The following is a 14,478-nucleotide window of genomic DNA, read 5'->3' on the forward strand; positions in this document are numbered from 1 at the left end:
AGTCCAGGCCCTATGAATTCCTTCTTCAAGGACAGACAAGGATGTAAAGGAATTGCAACCGTATTCATCACTGGTGGGCATATAAAACGGTGCAGCCACTTTAAGAAACAGTGCCTCAAAATATTAACCGTAGAGTTACCATATGACCCAGCTGACCCAGCAGTCTAGTTCTAAGTATATATCCAAGATAAAGGAAAACTTGTATCTACTCAAAACAACTTATACATGAATGTTCATAGCAGCGTTATTCATGATAGTCCCAAAGTGAAAACAACTCAAATATTGATTAAAAATCAAATTAATTTTTGACTAGTAAAAATTATATATATTTAGATTTACAATGTGATGTTTTGATATATGTATACATTGTGAAATGATTACAATAATCAATGGGTCTATCACCTCCCATGGCTATATTTTTGATGGTAAAAACACTTGAGATCTACCTTTTCAGTGAATTTCAACTGTATACTACATTATTATTAGCTCTATTCACCATGCTGTACCTTAGGCCTCTAGAACTCATTTATCTTATAACTAAGATAACCCTTTGATCAATATATCCTCTTTTTCCTATCCACCAGCCCCTGGTAATAACTGTTCTACTCTGTTACTAAGAAATTGACTTTAATATTTCATACATTAGTGAGATTGTGTGATATTAGTTTTTCCTGTGTCTGGTTTATTTCACATCATATAATATCCTTTAGACTCATCCATATCTCAAATGAGAGTCTTTCCTTTATTTGAAGACTGGATGATATTCCATTTTGTATATATACCACATTTTCTTGATCCATTCATTCATTGATGGACACTTAGATTTTTTCCATATCTTGGCAATCGTGCACAATGCTATAATAAACATAGGAGTGCAGATTTTTCTTTTGAGATTGTGATTTTATTTTATTTTTGGCAGTATACCCAGAAGTGAGATCACTGGATCACATGGTAATTCTATTTTTAATTTTTAGAGGAACCTCCACACTATTTTCCAAATGGCTGTACCAATTTACATTCCTACCAACTGGGTAGAAGTGCTTCCTTTTCTCTACATCCTTGCCAACATTTGTTATATTTTTAATTTTTTGAAATCATAGACATCATAAGAGGTGTGAGATGATAGTTCATTGTGGTTTTGTTTTGTATTTTCCTGATGATTAGTCATATTGAATACTTTTTCATATACCTGTTGGCTATTTGTAAGTCTTCTTTGGGAAAATCTCTATTCAGGTACTTTGCCCATTTTTGAATTGGATTATTATTATTATTGCTACTGGTTTGTATGAATTCCTTGTATCTCCCAATACCCATAAAGAAAGAAAGAAAGAAAGAAAGTGAAGTCACTCAGTCATGTCCAACTCTTTGCAACCCCATGGACTGTAGTCCACCAGGCTCCTCTGTCCATGGAATTTTCCAGGCAAGAGTATGGGAGTGGATTGCCATTTCCTCCTCCAGGGGATCTTCCAGACCCAGGGATCGAACCCGGGTCTCCCACATTGCAGGCAGACACTTTACCATCTGAGCCACCAGGGAATACAATGAAATATTATTCTGCAATAAAAGGGAATGAGGCACTAACACATGCTACAACATGGGTGAATCTTGAAAGCATTAGGCTAAATGAAAGAAGCCAGACACAAAAGACGCCGTATTGTATGATCTCATTTATATGATGTGTTCAGAAAAGACAACTCTACTGAGACAGAAAACAGATTAGTGGTTGCCGAAGGCAGAGGAAAAAATGGGAGAAATGAGGAGTGATGATGAAAGGTAAGAATTTTCTTTTTGGGGTGATGAAAATGTTCTGAAATTAGACAGTGTTGATGGTTGCACAGCTCTGTGAATATACTGAAAACTACTTACTTGTCCACTTTAAAGGGTGATTTGTTTGGTATGTGAATTATATCTCAATAAAGCTGTTTTTAAACAAGTAGAGTAAGAGGACTTCTCTGGTGGTCCAGTGGTTAAGAATCCACCTGCCAATGCAGGGGACATGGGTTCAGTCCCTGGTCTGGGAAGATCCTACATGCTGTGGAGCACCTAAGCCTGTGTGCCACAATCACTGATTCTGTGCTCGAGAGCCCATTCTCTGCAACCAGACCCAGTGAGAAGCCCATGCACCACAACTGGAGAATACCCATGGTCGCTGCAAGACCATGTGCAGCAATGAAGACTCAGCACAGCCAAAAATTAATTTAAAAAAAAGAGTAAGAATAAAAATATTTAAATGAAGGAATGGATGAGTACAGTGTTGAACAAAAATTAATGAGAAACAGGGGAAAAGAATGTTCTATGACCAGGTTAAATTACTAATATATCTTTTTAGAGATTTCATTTTATTTTAAGAGAGGACTGTTTTTTTGGGTTTTTTTTGACAGGCAAATTATGATTAGGGAAAAGGATGGTTAGCAATCAGAAATTGTGATTTTCCACTCTTGGCAATGGTTTTAAGCACAAAATTGTTTTTCTGGTATTTTTATGCAGTGTTTTGAAGCTCAGGCAGCCTGTTACTTTATTTTTCAACTACATTTGTTTGAGTTTGGCTGGTTTGAGTTAGTGATGAGGATGCATTATGGCAAGGGACACTCATGACATCAGTACCAATAGGGCTGCCAAAACTCTGGAGCCCTCGCCAAGCCCCACGCCTTACAAAATCCAAATCACAAAACAGGAAGAGTGGGGGAATTTGCTGAATTGTGCTATGTTTGGGGGAGTTGGTGTTTAAGTGCCAAAGGTGAGAAACATTCTAGCAAGAAGTATGTGTGTTAGTCACTCAGTTGTGTCTGATTCTCTGCGACCCCATAGACTGTAGCTCGCCAGGCTCCTCTGTCCATGGAATTCTCCAGGCAAGAATACTGGCTTGGGTAGCCATTCTCTTCTCCAGGGGCTCTTCCCAACCCAGGGATCGAGCCTGGGTCTCCTGCGTTGGTAAATAACTCTTCACCATTCTGAGCCACCAGGGACGCCTAGCAGGAAGTGCTTGATTAATTGCAAGGGTTATTTCAGTGGAGTGTAAATTCAGCTCATGCTTTGTCAAATTCTCTAAGAGAAGGAATTACAAACTAAAATGTATACAGGGGCCTAGCAGGTGAAATAGACAAGATCACGTCACCCTATCCCAAGGGAGTAGCCCCTTCTCTGGCTGGTTGCGGCTACATAGGAGAAAGGACGAGTGTTGCCAAACCAAGCTTCTGATCTTCAAAAAGAAGATGAAGACGTAACTTTTACATTTTTATTTGTTTATTTAACGAACTCACATCTTTTCTTCCAACCCTTTTTTTTTCTCTTTTGGCTATGCCATGTGACCTGTGGGATCTTAGATCTCTGGTCCCAGGCCCCTGGCAGTGAAAGCTTGGAGTCCTAACCACTGAATCACCGGGGAATTTCCAAGATGTGTGTGTGTATGTGTGTGTGTGTGTGTGTTTAAAGAGAGAATGTCTCCTTTTGAAATGTTGCTATCTAACTAGAATAAAGGATGCAATGACCCACAGAATGGGAGAAAAAAATTGATATTTCTAAGTCATATATCTGATGCTGGAATTACATCTAGAAATATAAAAAATGCTTACAACTCAATAATGAAAGAAATAATCCAATTTAAAAATGGGCAAAACATCTGAACAGATATTTCTCCAATGAAAAAATACAAATGACCAAAAAGCACATGAAAATAAGCTCAACATCATCAGCTACCGGGGAAATGCAAGTCAAAACAGTGAGGTACGATTTCGCATCCAGTTAGATGGCCAGAATCAATAAGAAAAATAATAACGCATATTGGTGGGGATATGGAGAAACTGAATTCCTCATACACTGATGTTGGGAATGCAGAATGTGTAGCCACTTTGGAAAGTATTTCTGCAGTTCCCCAAATGGTTAAACACAGAGTGATAATATGACTCAATGTTTCCACACATAGGTATATAATCATGAGAAATGAAAACACATGTTCACACAAAAACTTAAACATGACTTCATAGAAGTCATATTTATCCTAGAAGTTCATAGAAGTATTATTTACCATATCCCCAAAGTGGAAACAACCCACATGTTCATCAGTTAAAATATAGGTAAACATTATAGGGAATATTATTTGGCAATAAAAAGGAATCAAGTACTGATACACATGACACCATAGATAAACCCTAAAAACATTATGCTAAGCTAAAGAGGCCAATGACAAAAAAAACACATATATTATGATCCCATTCATACATGTCCAGAAGAGGCAAAACTATAGAGACAGAAAGTGGCTTAGTGGTTGCCTAGAATGGGGAGGATGAAGGGAATTGGGGAGTGATGCTAAAGGGTGTAGATTTCTTGTCGGTGTGATGAAAATGTTCTAAAATTGATAGTGGTGATGGCTGCACAGCTCTGTGAATATACTAAAATGCCTCTGGATTGCATATTTTAAATAGGTGAATTGTATGGTATGTGGATTATACACCCATAAAGCTGTACTAAAAAAGAATACAGTGAGGGCCACAATAAAACATATCTGCGAGGCTGCCAACTTCAGGTTCTCTTACTAGGACTTGATCAAATGAACAACAGGTCTGGAAGGGGCTGGTCCCATCTAATTTTTAGGAAACCAAGGAAGAAGTTGCTCTACCAGTTCTAAAGTCATGTGCCTTTTTAGAGGCAGAGCCAGGACCGGAGTTTGTCTTTTGATTTTTGACCATTAGGCCATGCTAAAAGTGAAAGTGAAGGTGCAAGTCGCTCAGTCGTGTCCTGTCTTTGTGACCCCATGGACTATATAGTCCATGGAATTCTCCAGTCCAGAATACTGGAGTGGGTAGCCTTTCCCTTCTCCAGGGGACCTTCCCAACCCAGGGATAGAACCTAGGTCTCCCACATTGCAGGAGGATTCTTTACCGACTGAGCCACCAGGGAAGTCCAAGAATACTGGAGTGGGTAGCCTTTTCCTTCTCCACGGGATCTTCCTGACTCAGGAATCGAACTGGGGCCTACTGCAGGGCAGGTGGATTCTTTACTAGCTGAGCTACCAGGGAAGCCCTTCTATCCAGAGCCCCTCTTGCAAGGCACAGCCAGGAAGGGAATGTGAGAAGTCAATGTCAGGAGCAGCGAAATATACTCTTTCTTTTGTTGCATCTTACAAAGGTCCCCCCAAGACTTCTTGAGAAAGGGATAAAATACGGTTAAAAGGAATCCTCCTTAAGGGAAGAGACAAACATTGCACTTCCCCGAGCCTCTTTTTTTTTGTATAGCATGGGAGGGTGTGTGTATTTTAGAGTCACTTACTCAGTATGTTTCTGATTCATTTACACTTAGCTCATCAATATGTTGTTTGTGCAAGAAACTTTTGATGTCCAAGAAATCTTCTGGGCCTCTTGAGGTTTTTTTTTTTTTTAAACCAGAAAACAGAGCTTTGCCAAGAGTAAATGGAACTCAGATATCAAAGGTCTGAGTTCAGTTTTCATTGAATACAAAGGGTGAGTGGATTCTGATCTGAGCCAAATGCATTCTCCCACCCTTAATTTACAGTACATTGTTTTGGCAGGCTCTACGATCCTGAAAGTTGGCTTTTCTTCTCTGATTCCTTTCTAGGGTGTAACCACAGGCCTATCTTTTAGTTAACTTTACAGAAAATAAGACCATATTAAAACAATTTATGAGAGCCTCACTCATCACTGTTCCTATAACTATCAATTTTATTAGAACAAATTGAAATGTTTGAAAAGGTTAAAATCATCCACTGAAGTTGTAATTTTGTTTAATAGCCTACAGGAATCTCTATCTTTTCAGTCCTCTCATTTGGGGGTTTACCAACAGGGATGTCCCACCTCCCCAATCAATGGTCAGGCCATCAACCAGTTATCAAGTTGAACATTGAAGGACTACTATAACTTGTGATACTCATATTTGAGGGATGGAACAACTTCCCTTCTTTTACCTTCTCTCTTCAAAGGTGAAAGGATCAGAGAATTGATCAGTATTGATACTTCGAATTTCTTTTAGATTAAAAAAATCTCAGAAGAACCAAAGAAGCAAAGAAAAATTAAGATCATCACAAATTCTGCCACTTTGAGGTAAGCATTATTAATATTCTGTGAATTGCTTTCTTTTTATTCTTGATTATTTATTTATTTTAAAAAATTTTGGCCATACTGCACAGCATGTGGGATGCTAGGTCCCTGACCAGGGACCGAACCCTTAACCCCTGGCAGTGGAGGCATGAGTACCAACCATTGAACCATCAGGGAAGTCCCCGATTACTTTTTATTGTAAAAAATAAATCTATATCAGTATTAAATAGGTGTGCATGCTAAGTCACTTGAGTCATGTCCGACTCTTTGTGTGACCCTATGGACTGTAGCCCAGCAGGCGCCTCTATCCATGGGATTCTCCAGGCAAGAATACTGGAGTGGGCTGCCATGTCCTCCTCTAGGGGCATGGGACCCCTTCCGACCCAGGGATTGAACCTGCATCTCTTATGTCTCCTGCATTGGTAGGCTTTTTTTTTTTTTTAATTGTTAGTGTCACCTCGGAAGCCCAATATCTTAATTCACAATTGTCAATATTAATACAATTATACCCATTTCATACATAAAATCCAGTTGTACAGAAGGAACATAACTTACTTAAGTGATTCAGTGAGGGCTCTTTGATTGCAAGTGACAGAAAATTCATGTCAAACTGACCTAAACACAAAAGGAAACTTTCTGGCTGAGATCTAAAAAGTCCAGAGGGAGATCTGGTTTCAGGCTTTCAGGATACAGGGCACAAATGATATTATGAGGTTTCTGCTTCTCTTTCTCTCTCTGTGCTCTGCCTTCTGCTGCTTTAGTGCCATTCACATGTTGCATGGAGAGCCAGCAGCTCCAGAGTAGGTGCTTCTGGGTTCTTGCCTGGCAAAGGAGAACAAGGCTCTCTTCCAGCAATTGCCTCGGAAATTTTGTTGCATTGGTCCTGTTTCTGAGCCTGTCCCTGTGGCTTGTCCTGGAATCCAAGTGTTTCACCAAATAACTTGGACTGAGAGTAAGAGAGGGAAGGATGGAAGCAAAGATGGATCCTCAGGGGGAAATGCAAGAACGGTTACCAGAAAGATAATGGGTGAGTGCTGTGTGGCCAAAATAACAGTTCCACAGTTCATATACTTGAAACGTTTAGAACTCACTTTGTATTGTTTCCTAGGGCTTTTGTAACAAAATACCACAGACTGGGTGGCTCAAACAGAAATTTATTAACTCATAGCTCTGGAGGCTGGAAGTCCAAGACCAAGGCGCCCTCAGTATTGGTTCCTTCTGAGAACCATGATGGAAAATCTGTTCCAAGCCTCTCTCCTAGCTTCTGGTGGCTTGCTGGCAGTCTTTGGAGTTCTTTGACTTATAGAGGCATTGCTCTGATTTCTGTTCTCATCTTCACATGGCATTTTCTCTGTGTTCAAATTCTCTCTTATAAGGACATCAGTAATTTTGATTAGGGATCCACTCTACCTGAGTACAATCTCATTCTAACTAACTATATCTACACTGCTCTACTTCCAAATAATGTCACCTTTTGAGGTTTTGGGGTTGAGGCTTCAACATATGAATTTTGGTAGGACACAATTCAAGCCATAACATATATCCATAAAATGTTTCTTTGTTGTTGTTGTTTGGTCATTAAGTCGTGTCAGACTCTTTGCAACCTCAAGGACTGCAGAATGCTAGGCTTCCCTGTCCTTCACTGTCTCCCAGAGTTTGCTCAAATTCACTTCCACTGATGCAGTGATGCTATCTAACCAACTCATACTCTACTGCCCTCTTCTCCTTTTGCCTTAGATCTCTCCCAGCATCAGGGTCTTTCTTTGGTGGCTTAGATAGTAAAGAATCTGCCTGCAATGCAGGAGACTCAGTCTCAGTCCCTGGGTCAGAAAGATCCCCTGATGGAATGGCAACCCACTTCAGTATTCTTGCCTGGAGAATTTCATGGACAGAGGAGTCTAGTGTACTATAGTCCATAAGGTCGAAAAGGACTGGACACAACTGAGCGACTACAATGTTTCTGGTTACATTTAAAATCCATCCAGTCTGAGTTGGAATGATGAATCCAGTTGCTTCCTGCTTTCCACTGTATGGACTAAAAGACTGTATGAGGTGAACCCTAGTCAGTTAGTTCAGTCATTTACTTGTGTCCAACTCTTTGTGACCCCATGGACGGCAGCACACCAGGCTTCCCTGTCCATCACCAACTCTTGGAGCTTGCTCAGACTCGTGTCCATCGAGTTGGTGATGCCATTCAACCATCTCATCCTGTGTCGTCCCCTTCTCCTCCTGCCTTCAATCATTTCCCTTCTCCTCCTGCATCAAGGTCTTTTCTAATGAGTCAGTTCTTCACAACATGTGACCAAAGTATTGGAGCTTCAGCTTCAGCATCAGTCCTTCCGATGAATATTCAGGACTTATTTCCTTTAGGATTGACTGGTTTGATCTCCTTGCAGTCCAAGGGACTTTCAGAAGTCTTCTCCAACACCACAGTTCAAAAGCATCAATTCTTTGGCGTTCAGCTTTCTTTATCGTCCAACTCTCACATCCATACATGATGTGAGACTAAGAGATTGTATGAGGACTATGAGATTGTATGAGGTGACCTCTAGGGTTCCTTCCATATAACCTAGTGATGATTCAGCGTCTGAGGGCGAGGAATCCATCCTGTCGCCTGAATGTACATCTCAGTCCAACCACTTACCAGCTTGTGGACTTTGGGCAAGTGACTTAACCTCTGCAAATCTGTCTCCTCAACAGTAAGATGAGGATGACAGTCTTTTACTCCTTGGGTTGTTGTGGTCGAGGCACAAAGTAAGTATTAGTCAACGTGACTGTTCAGACATGTGCGGACTTCAGAGATGGGAGGAGAGCCTGACATAACCCCAGTGTTCTCACCCTCTGCTGGTGATTCGGCTCAACAATTTCTCCCTGAGGTTCTCCTGAAAGAAATTCAAGATGGGGAGGGATGCTTTGTTATCCTGCAAACAGAAATTCAAATCCGGTTCAGAGAACACAAAGCATTTCTCTTTCTCCCCTAAAGCCAGATGCGATAAATCTTGAGCAGACTCTAGGCGATGTGATTATGAAATACCTGCTCCCTTTAGGTTCCACTTAATCTGTCTCTCTGACATCTATTTTTTTTTTCCCTTACAACTTGATCTTTCCCACCATCTTTCAGATGTGGGCTGGAACCAGTCATTTTATTTACAATCTTTTTTTTGGCTTCATAAATTTGGGGAAATGAAACAGACATCTGCTACTTTCCAAGGCGCCACATCTTTTAGTTCTTTTATACTTTTTCTACAGGCCCTAATTTAGCTTGTCTAGATGCTGACTGAATAACAACTAGGACTCCAAGCTCTTGCTGCAGTGTAACTGCTTGCTACAGATGTATCAGGGCTTCACCAAGGTCAAAGGAAGAGGTGTAGATTGCTTTCATTCAGCAAATGTTTCTGAAGTGCTGACTTTGTTCCCAGTGTTGGTTTAATCACCAGGTTCATAACAATGAACAAGAGAGCCACCGTCCCTACCCTTGAGTACTGCACATTCTGGGGACATTCATTCAAGCAGAAAATATGTAAGGAGAACTTAGGACACGTCAGGTATTGTTCATCGTTAAACAACACAGACACCATTTCTGCACTAATGGCTATCATGTGTGTGTGTATAAGGTGGGGGCAGAATACAATATACACATACATATATTTTTTTATCATGTTAAAAGGTAGTAAGTGCTGTGGAAAAAAACAGAGCAGGGTAAGGGGATTAGGAATTTGGGGGGGAGTTACAATTTTAAATAGGGTGAGCATGGTAGGTCTGTTGAGAACGTGATGCTTGAGCAAAGACTTGAAGGCAAGAGGACGGGAAGGTGAGGAAGGGAGCCTGGATATTTGGGGGAAGAGCAAGTCCACGGGCTCTGGGGCATGAGTGTGCCCAACTTTTTCAAAGAAAGCAAGGAGGTCAGTTTTGCTGGAGCTGAGTGAGCAATGTGAGATCAGAAGGAAATGGTTAGGGACAAGTCAAGCAGAGTTTTTACCCTGAATGAAATGACGAACCAACAGAAAGTGCTAAGCAGAGCAAGGACATGATCTCAGACGTGAAAGGGCTGACCTGGCTGGTAAGTTTAGGCTCGGCTGTGCAGATGCCGGTGCTATTAGCGAAGCCAGAATAATCAATCACAAGGGTGAGAAGGTACGACACAGACCTGGAGGGGGGACAGGTTGGGGTAGTGAGAAGAAGAGGCTGGATTACGGATTTGTATTGAAGACAGGACCAACACGATTTTCTGACAGACTGGATGTAGGGTGTGAAAGAGGAGGCAAGGATGCCTCCAACATCTATCCACTGACTGCGGGAGCACGGTTCTGTTTTGGTGCGTTGGGCCAGGAGTGCCGTTCGGACATAAGTTTGAGATGCCTATTAGCTATCCAAGTGGAGTGAGCAGCTGGCTTTTGCCTGTAAAATTGATTTTGGGAATATGCTTACGCTTCAGGAAGTGAGATCGTGTTGAGGCACTTTCAGAACTGGGCACGTCCTCCTCCTAAAAGCTAGAACATCCCTGAAGGGCAGCTCATCGCGCCGCTGCAGCCCCTTCGGCCGACAAAGCCCTTCTTTTTCCTCTTTGGGGAATGGCGAGAAAAATGAACCGAAACCACAAGCCACGGCACGGCCTCCATTCCCTCACTAGCCGCGAGGAAACAAGCTTGGGGATTGGGATGGGAACGCAGATGGGTTCAGAGGAGTGGGGCGGTCCGGGGTGAGTGGGCGGGGCCTGGGGTAGGCGGGGCCTGGGGTAGGCGGGGCCGCGGCGCGGGCGCACGCCTCAGAGAGGGGCGTGGCCGGCCTGGCGCGCGCGCCGACTTCCTTTGCTCCTGCAGGTCCGCCGGCGATCAGCTGGTCTGCGCTCCACTGACGTGGGCCCGGCACGTCACCGCCGAATGGCAGCCTCCAGAAAGGCACCGCGAGTAAGGTGAGGGCGCTCTGCCGGGGATCCGGCGTCCGGGCAGCGCGCGGCCCCCCGGGCCTGGGCACGCATATTGCACCCCGGAGGGCAGGGACAAGCGGGTGAGGAGCTGCGTGCGGCCCACCGCAGTCGGGCGCCGGCTGGGGCTGGCTGGAGCCCCCCAGCGAGGCCACAGGGGAGGGAACTATGCAGCCGGGCAAGTTCCGGTTGGTTTCCAGCGGTCGCGGGCACCCCCAGGCAGCCCGAGCCAGGTCCCCGGACGTGTGTGTGTGCGGAGCTGCGGCTATCGGCCCGAGGGGGCGGTGGCCATCGCCGCCCCTTCCCCGGCCGGGTGAGAAGGCCCGCTCTGGCAGGAAGTTGACCCCTACTGGCTCTTCTCGGGGTTCGGGAAGGCGGGCGAGCCCTGCCCTCGCCCCTCTACCCTGGGAATCTAATCCTCAAATTACAACCCTGACAGTATGACACCTGCAGTTCGCCTTACTGATCTGTCACCGCCACAAGGATAGGCAACCGCGGGCCCTTCCCCACCCAAGTGTTTTCAGAGGCTAGGGAATAATACTTGGGCATAATCTCCAGGGAAGTCCCACCGGTAACCTGCCCTGGGTTCTCCCTGGATTCAGGGAGGTGAGAAGGATAATCCCCTGGTCTCACATTAACAGGGTGCAGCCTGTACTTCCCCTATACCCAGGGAATACTTACCAGAGCAGCTAACAAAATGGGAGGAGGCTGCTAACAAAATGGGGGAGAGATAAGTTGAGGGTCACAAAGGTCAGAAGCCAAGCACCCTGGCAATCCACAGGAGGTCAGCCATCCTCTAACCAGCTGAAACTTGAATGAATAGGCTTCGCAGCCTGGGCAGACTCACTTGCTGAACACAGACCAAGGCTTGTGCTGGTGTTTGTGAGTGGAGGGATCCCAAGCTGACCTTGAGTTGAACTTGGCCTTGCCACAGCATGTTAGGGATGAGTAGAGAACCTGCCCACCCTGTGAAAGGATGTCTGATGTGTGGCTAACCTGCACAGGGAAGGAGCTGCCTGTGTGTTAAGTGCTGGAGGTGGGTTCAGACAAGTGGATCCTGAGTTAGGGCCCTAGGCTGAGAAGTAGCCTTTGAGGACCAAGTTGGTCTTTGCTGGTTTCATAGACTCACAACATTTTAGGGATAGAAGGGTTTTTAGGCATCAACTGAGAGAGCCTCTTTACCTCACACAGGAGGCCACTGAGAGCTGAGAGAAGGGGGCCATTTGCCCCAGGTACTTCCCCTAATGGCAGAACTTGAGTGCTATCACTGTAAACATGACTCGGTTTAGATGATGGAAACTGAACTCAAATTGACTTAGTTAAGGGGTTGAGCCAGCTTCTAGTGTAGCTGAGTCCAGGTAACCACACCAGCTTCAGCCTTGGTTTCTCTCTTGTACTTCTTGGCTCTGATTTCTTTAGTGTTGGCTTCATTGTCAGGCAGACTTTCTCCTTTGGCAGATTATGACAATTGTAGTCTGACAGCCCCAGCAGAAATAGGGTCTTTTTACCTAACGGTTGGAGCAGAAATTCCAAATCTGATCCTCACTGGACCGATTTGATCCTGTGTTCATCACTGGTTTGGAAGGATGGATTGATCCTTTGTCCTTCGCTGGTTTGGAAGGATGGATTGAGCGGGCCTGGATCCCAGAACTTGGTGGGTGAACAGGTGAGACTCTTCCAACGCTGTGGGCTGAAAGTGGAGAAGAGACATTTTCAGAAGGAAAACCAAGGTGCTCTGACCAAAAGAGGGAGGGTTGGATTCTGGGTAGGCAAAAATAACATTGCCCACTTCACCCTAGAATCTGTTCCATTCTACCCTTGTCTCATCTTACAGGACATGACTGAGCATCTTGGTCCTTGTTTTGCCCCATCCTGAGTGATATACATGTGTGATTCTCATCCTAGACTGGGGGCATGGGGAGGGTAATAACACTGCTGGGATTTCTTTAAAAAGAGAGAGGGAGAAAAATGTGCCATAACCATCTTATAAATAGATTGAATAGGAAGTTCTCTGCATGCTTCTTTCCTCTTACTCATCTTATGGCACATCATGACATCGAGAACGTGTTGGCTGGAGAAGGGGCTTCCCAGGTGGCTCAGTGGTAAAGAATCTCCTGCCCAGCAGGAGACATGGGTTCGATCCCTGGGTGGGTAAGATCCCCTGGAGAAGGAAATGGGAACCTGCTCCAGTATTCTTGCCTGGGAAATCCCATGAACAAAGGAGCCTGGCAGGCTGCAGTCCATGGGATTGCAAGAGTCAGACACGATAGTGACTAAACAACAGCCACAGGCTGAAAAAGTCCTGGGCAGGAGAAGAGCACTGAAGTGAACCTTGGGAGGCCTAGACTCTAGTTCTAGACTAGCTGTTTCATCAGATAGCTCTGAGGCCTTGAGCAATTTGTTGATCTCTGTTTCTCAGTTTCTTTCTAGAGGTGGGAGCTGAGTTGGATCATCCCTGAGGTATATTCTAGCTCTAATATTTAATGATAACCTTGCTCCGAGAGCCTGAGAATGTGTCTGTCCAAGTTAGTGAAGGGTGGATGGATTTTGGACTCTGCAGAGACCAGGATATGACAGGAGCATGATTGTTTTAATGTTTAGCTGCTTTGTGGCTCCTTTGATCCTTACAGGAATATGGAGTTGGTGATGCTGACAGAGAGTGCTTGAACTCAAGTTCTCTGGGAACATCACCTGTCAGACTGATTTCTCGTCTTGTCTTTGCAGCTCCTAATGTTTATGGCCTGTGGCGAGTTGTTTCTTCTCATGTAAAGTGAATAATAGGGCTGCTTTTGAATAGTTTCCCTCCAGCTCTCTTGTCCTGTGTGTGAACCAGTCAGTTGAGTATGTAGAGAAATTGACTTCCTTGGCTCACCGTCTTTTAAATGTGTATATGAAGTCAAGGGAAATCAGGTAAGAATGTGACTTGTTTTCTGTCCAAGGAAAAGAGGTTTTTTACTTTGTAAAATATTATAACAACTTTATTGAGATATAATTCATGTACCACACAATTTACCTATTAAAAAGTACAATTCAGTGGTTTTGAGAATATTCCCAGAGTTGTACAACCATCACCATGATCAGTTTTTAGGACATTTTAATCCTCCCTGGAAGAAGCCCTGTACACAGTGCAGTCACTCCTTATTTCCAGCTCCATCCTACGTCTAAGCAACCACTGCCTACTCTCTCTCTATGGATTTGTTTCTTTTGGACACTGCATATGAAATCATACAATATATGATCGTCTTTGGCTTTTTTCACTTAGCGTAAAATGTTTTCCAGCTTTACTACGTTGGATTACTACTGATTACTACAGCATATATCAGTTGGAGAAGGCACTGGTGACCCACTCCAGTACTCTTGCCTGGAAACTTCCATGGATGGAGGAGCCTGGTAGGCTGCAGTCCATGGGATCGCTGAGTTGGACACGACTGAGCAACTTCACTTTCACTTTTCACTTTCATGCATTGGAGAAGGAAATGGCAACCCACTCCAGTGTTCTTGCCT

The 14,478-nt window shown here is 43.9% G+C and overlaps 1 protein-coding gene across 4 annotated transcripts in view; it reads left to right on the forward strand.

Moving 5' to 3' along the window:
- Positions 1-10,835: 10,835 nt before the first annotated feature.
- The window catches only part of XPNPEP1 (X-prolyl aminopeptidase 1), a 52,007-nt gene continuing 48,364 nt past the window's right edge, over positions 10,836-14,478 (forward strand). For 2 of the 4 annotated variants that reach the window (XM_070363304.1, XM_070363305.1), the window contains exon 1: positions 10,836-10,962. In XM_070363304.1, the coding sequence (XP_070219405.1) occupies positions 10,931-10,962 (32 nt within the window). In that variant the 5' untranslated portion in view covers positions 10,836-10,930. Of the gene's footprint in view, positions 10,963-11,038; positions 11,058-14,478 lie in introns of those variants that run through there. The other 2 variants (XM_070363306.1, XM_070363307.1) reach the window with 2 other exon arrangements.

The sequence above is a fragment of the Bos mutus genome, chromosome 26 (assembly GCF_027580195.1).
Source record: "Bos mutus isolate GX-2022 chromosome 26, NWIPB_WYAK_1.1, whole genome shotgun sequence".
NCBI classification, from domain to species: Eukaryota; Metazoa; Chordata; class Mammalia; order Artiodactyla; family Bovidae; genus Bos; species Bos mutus.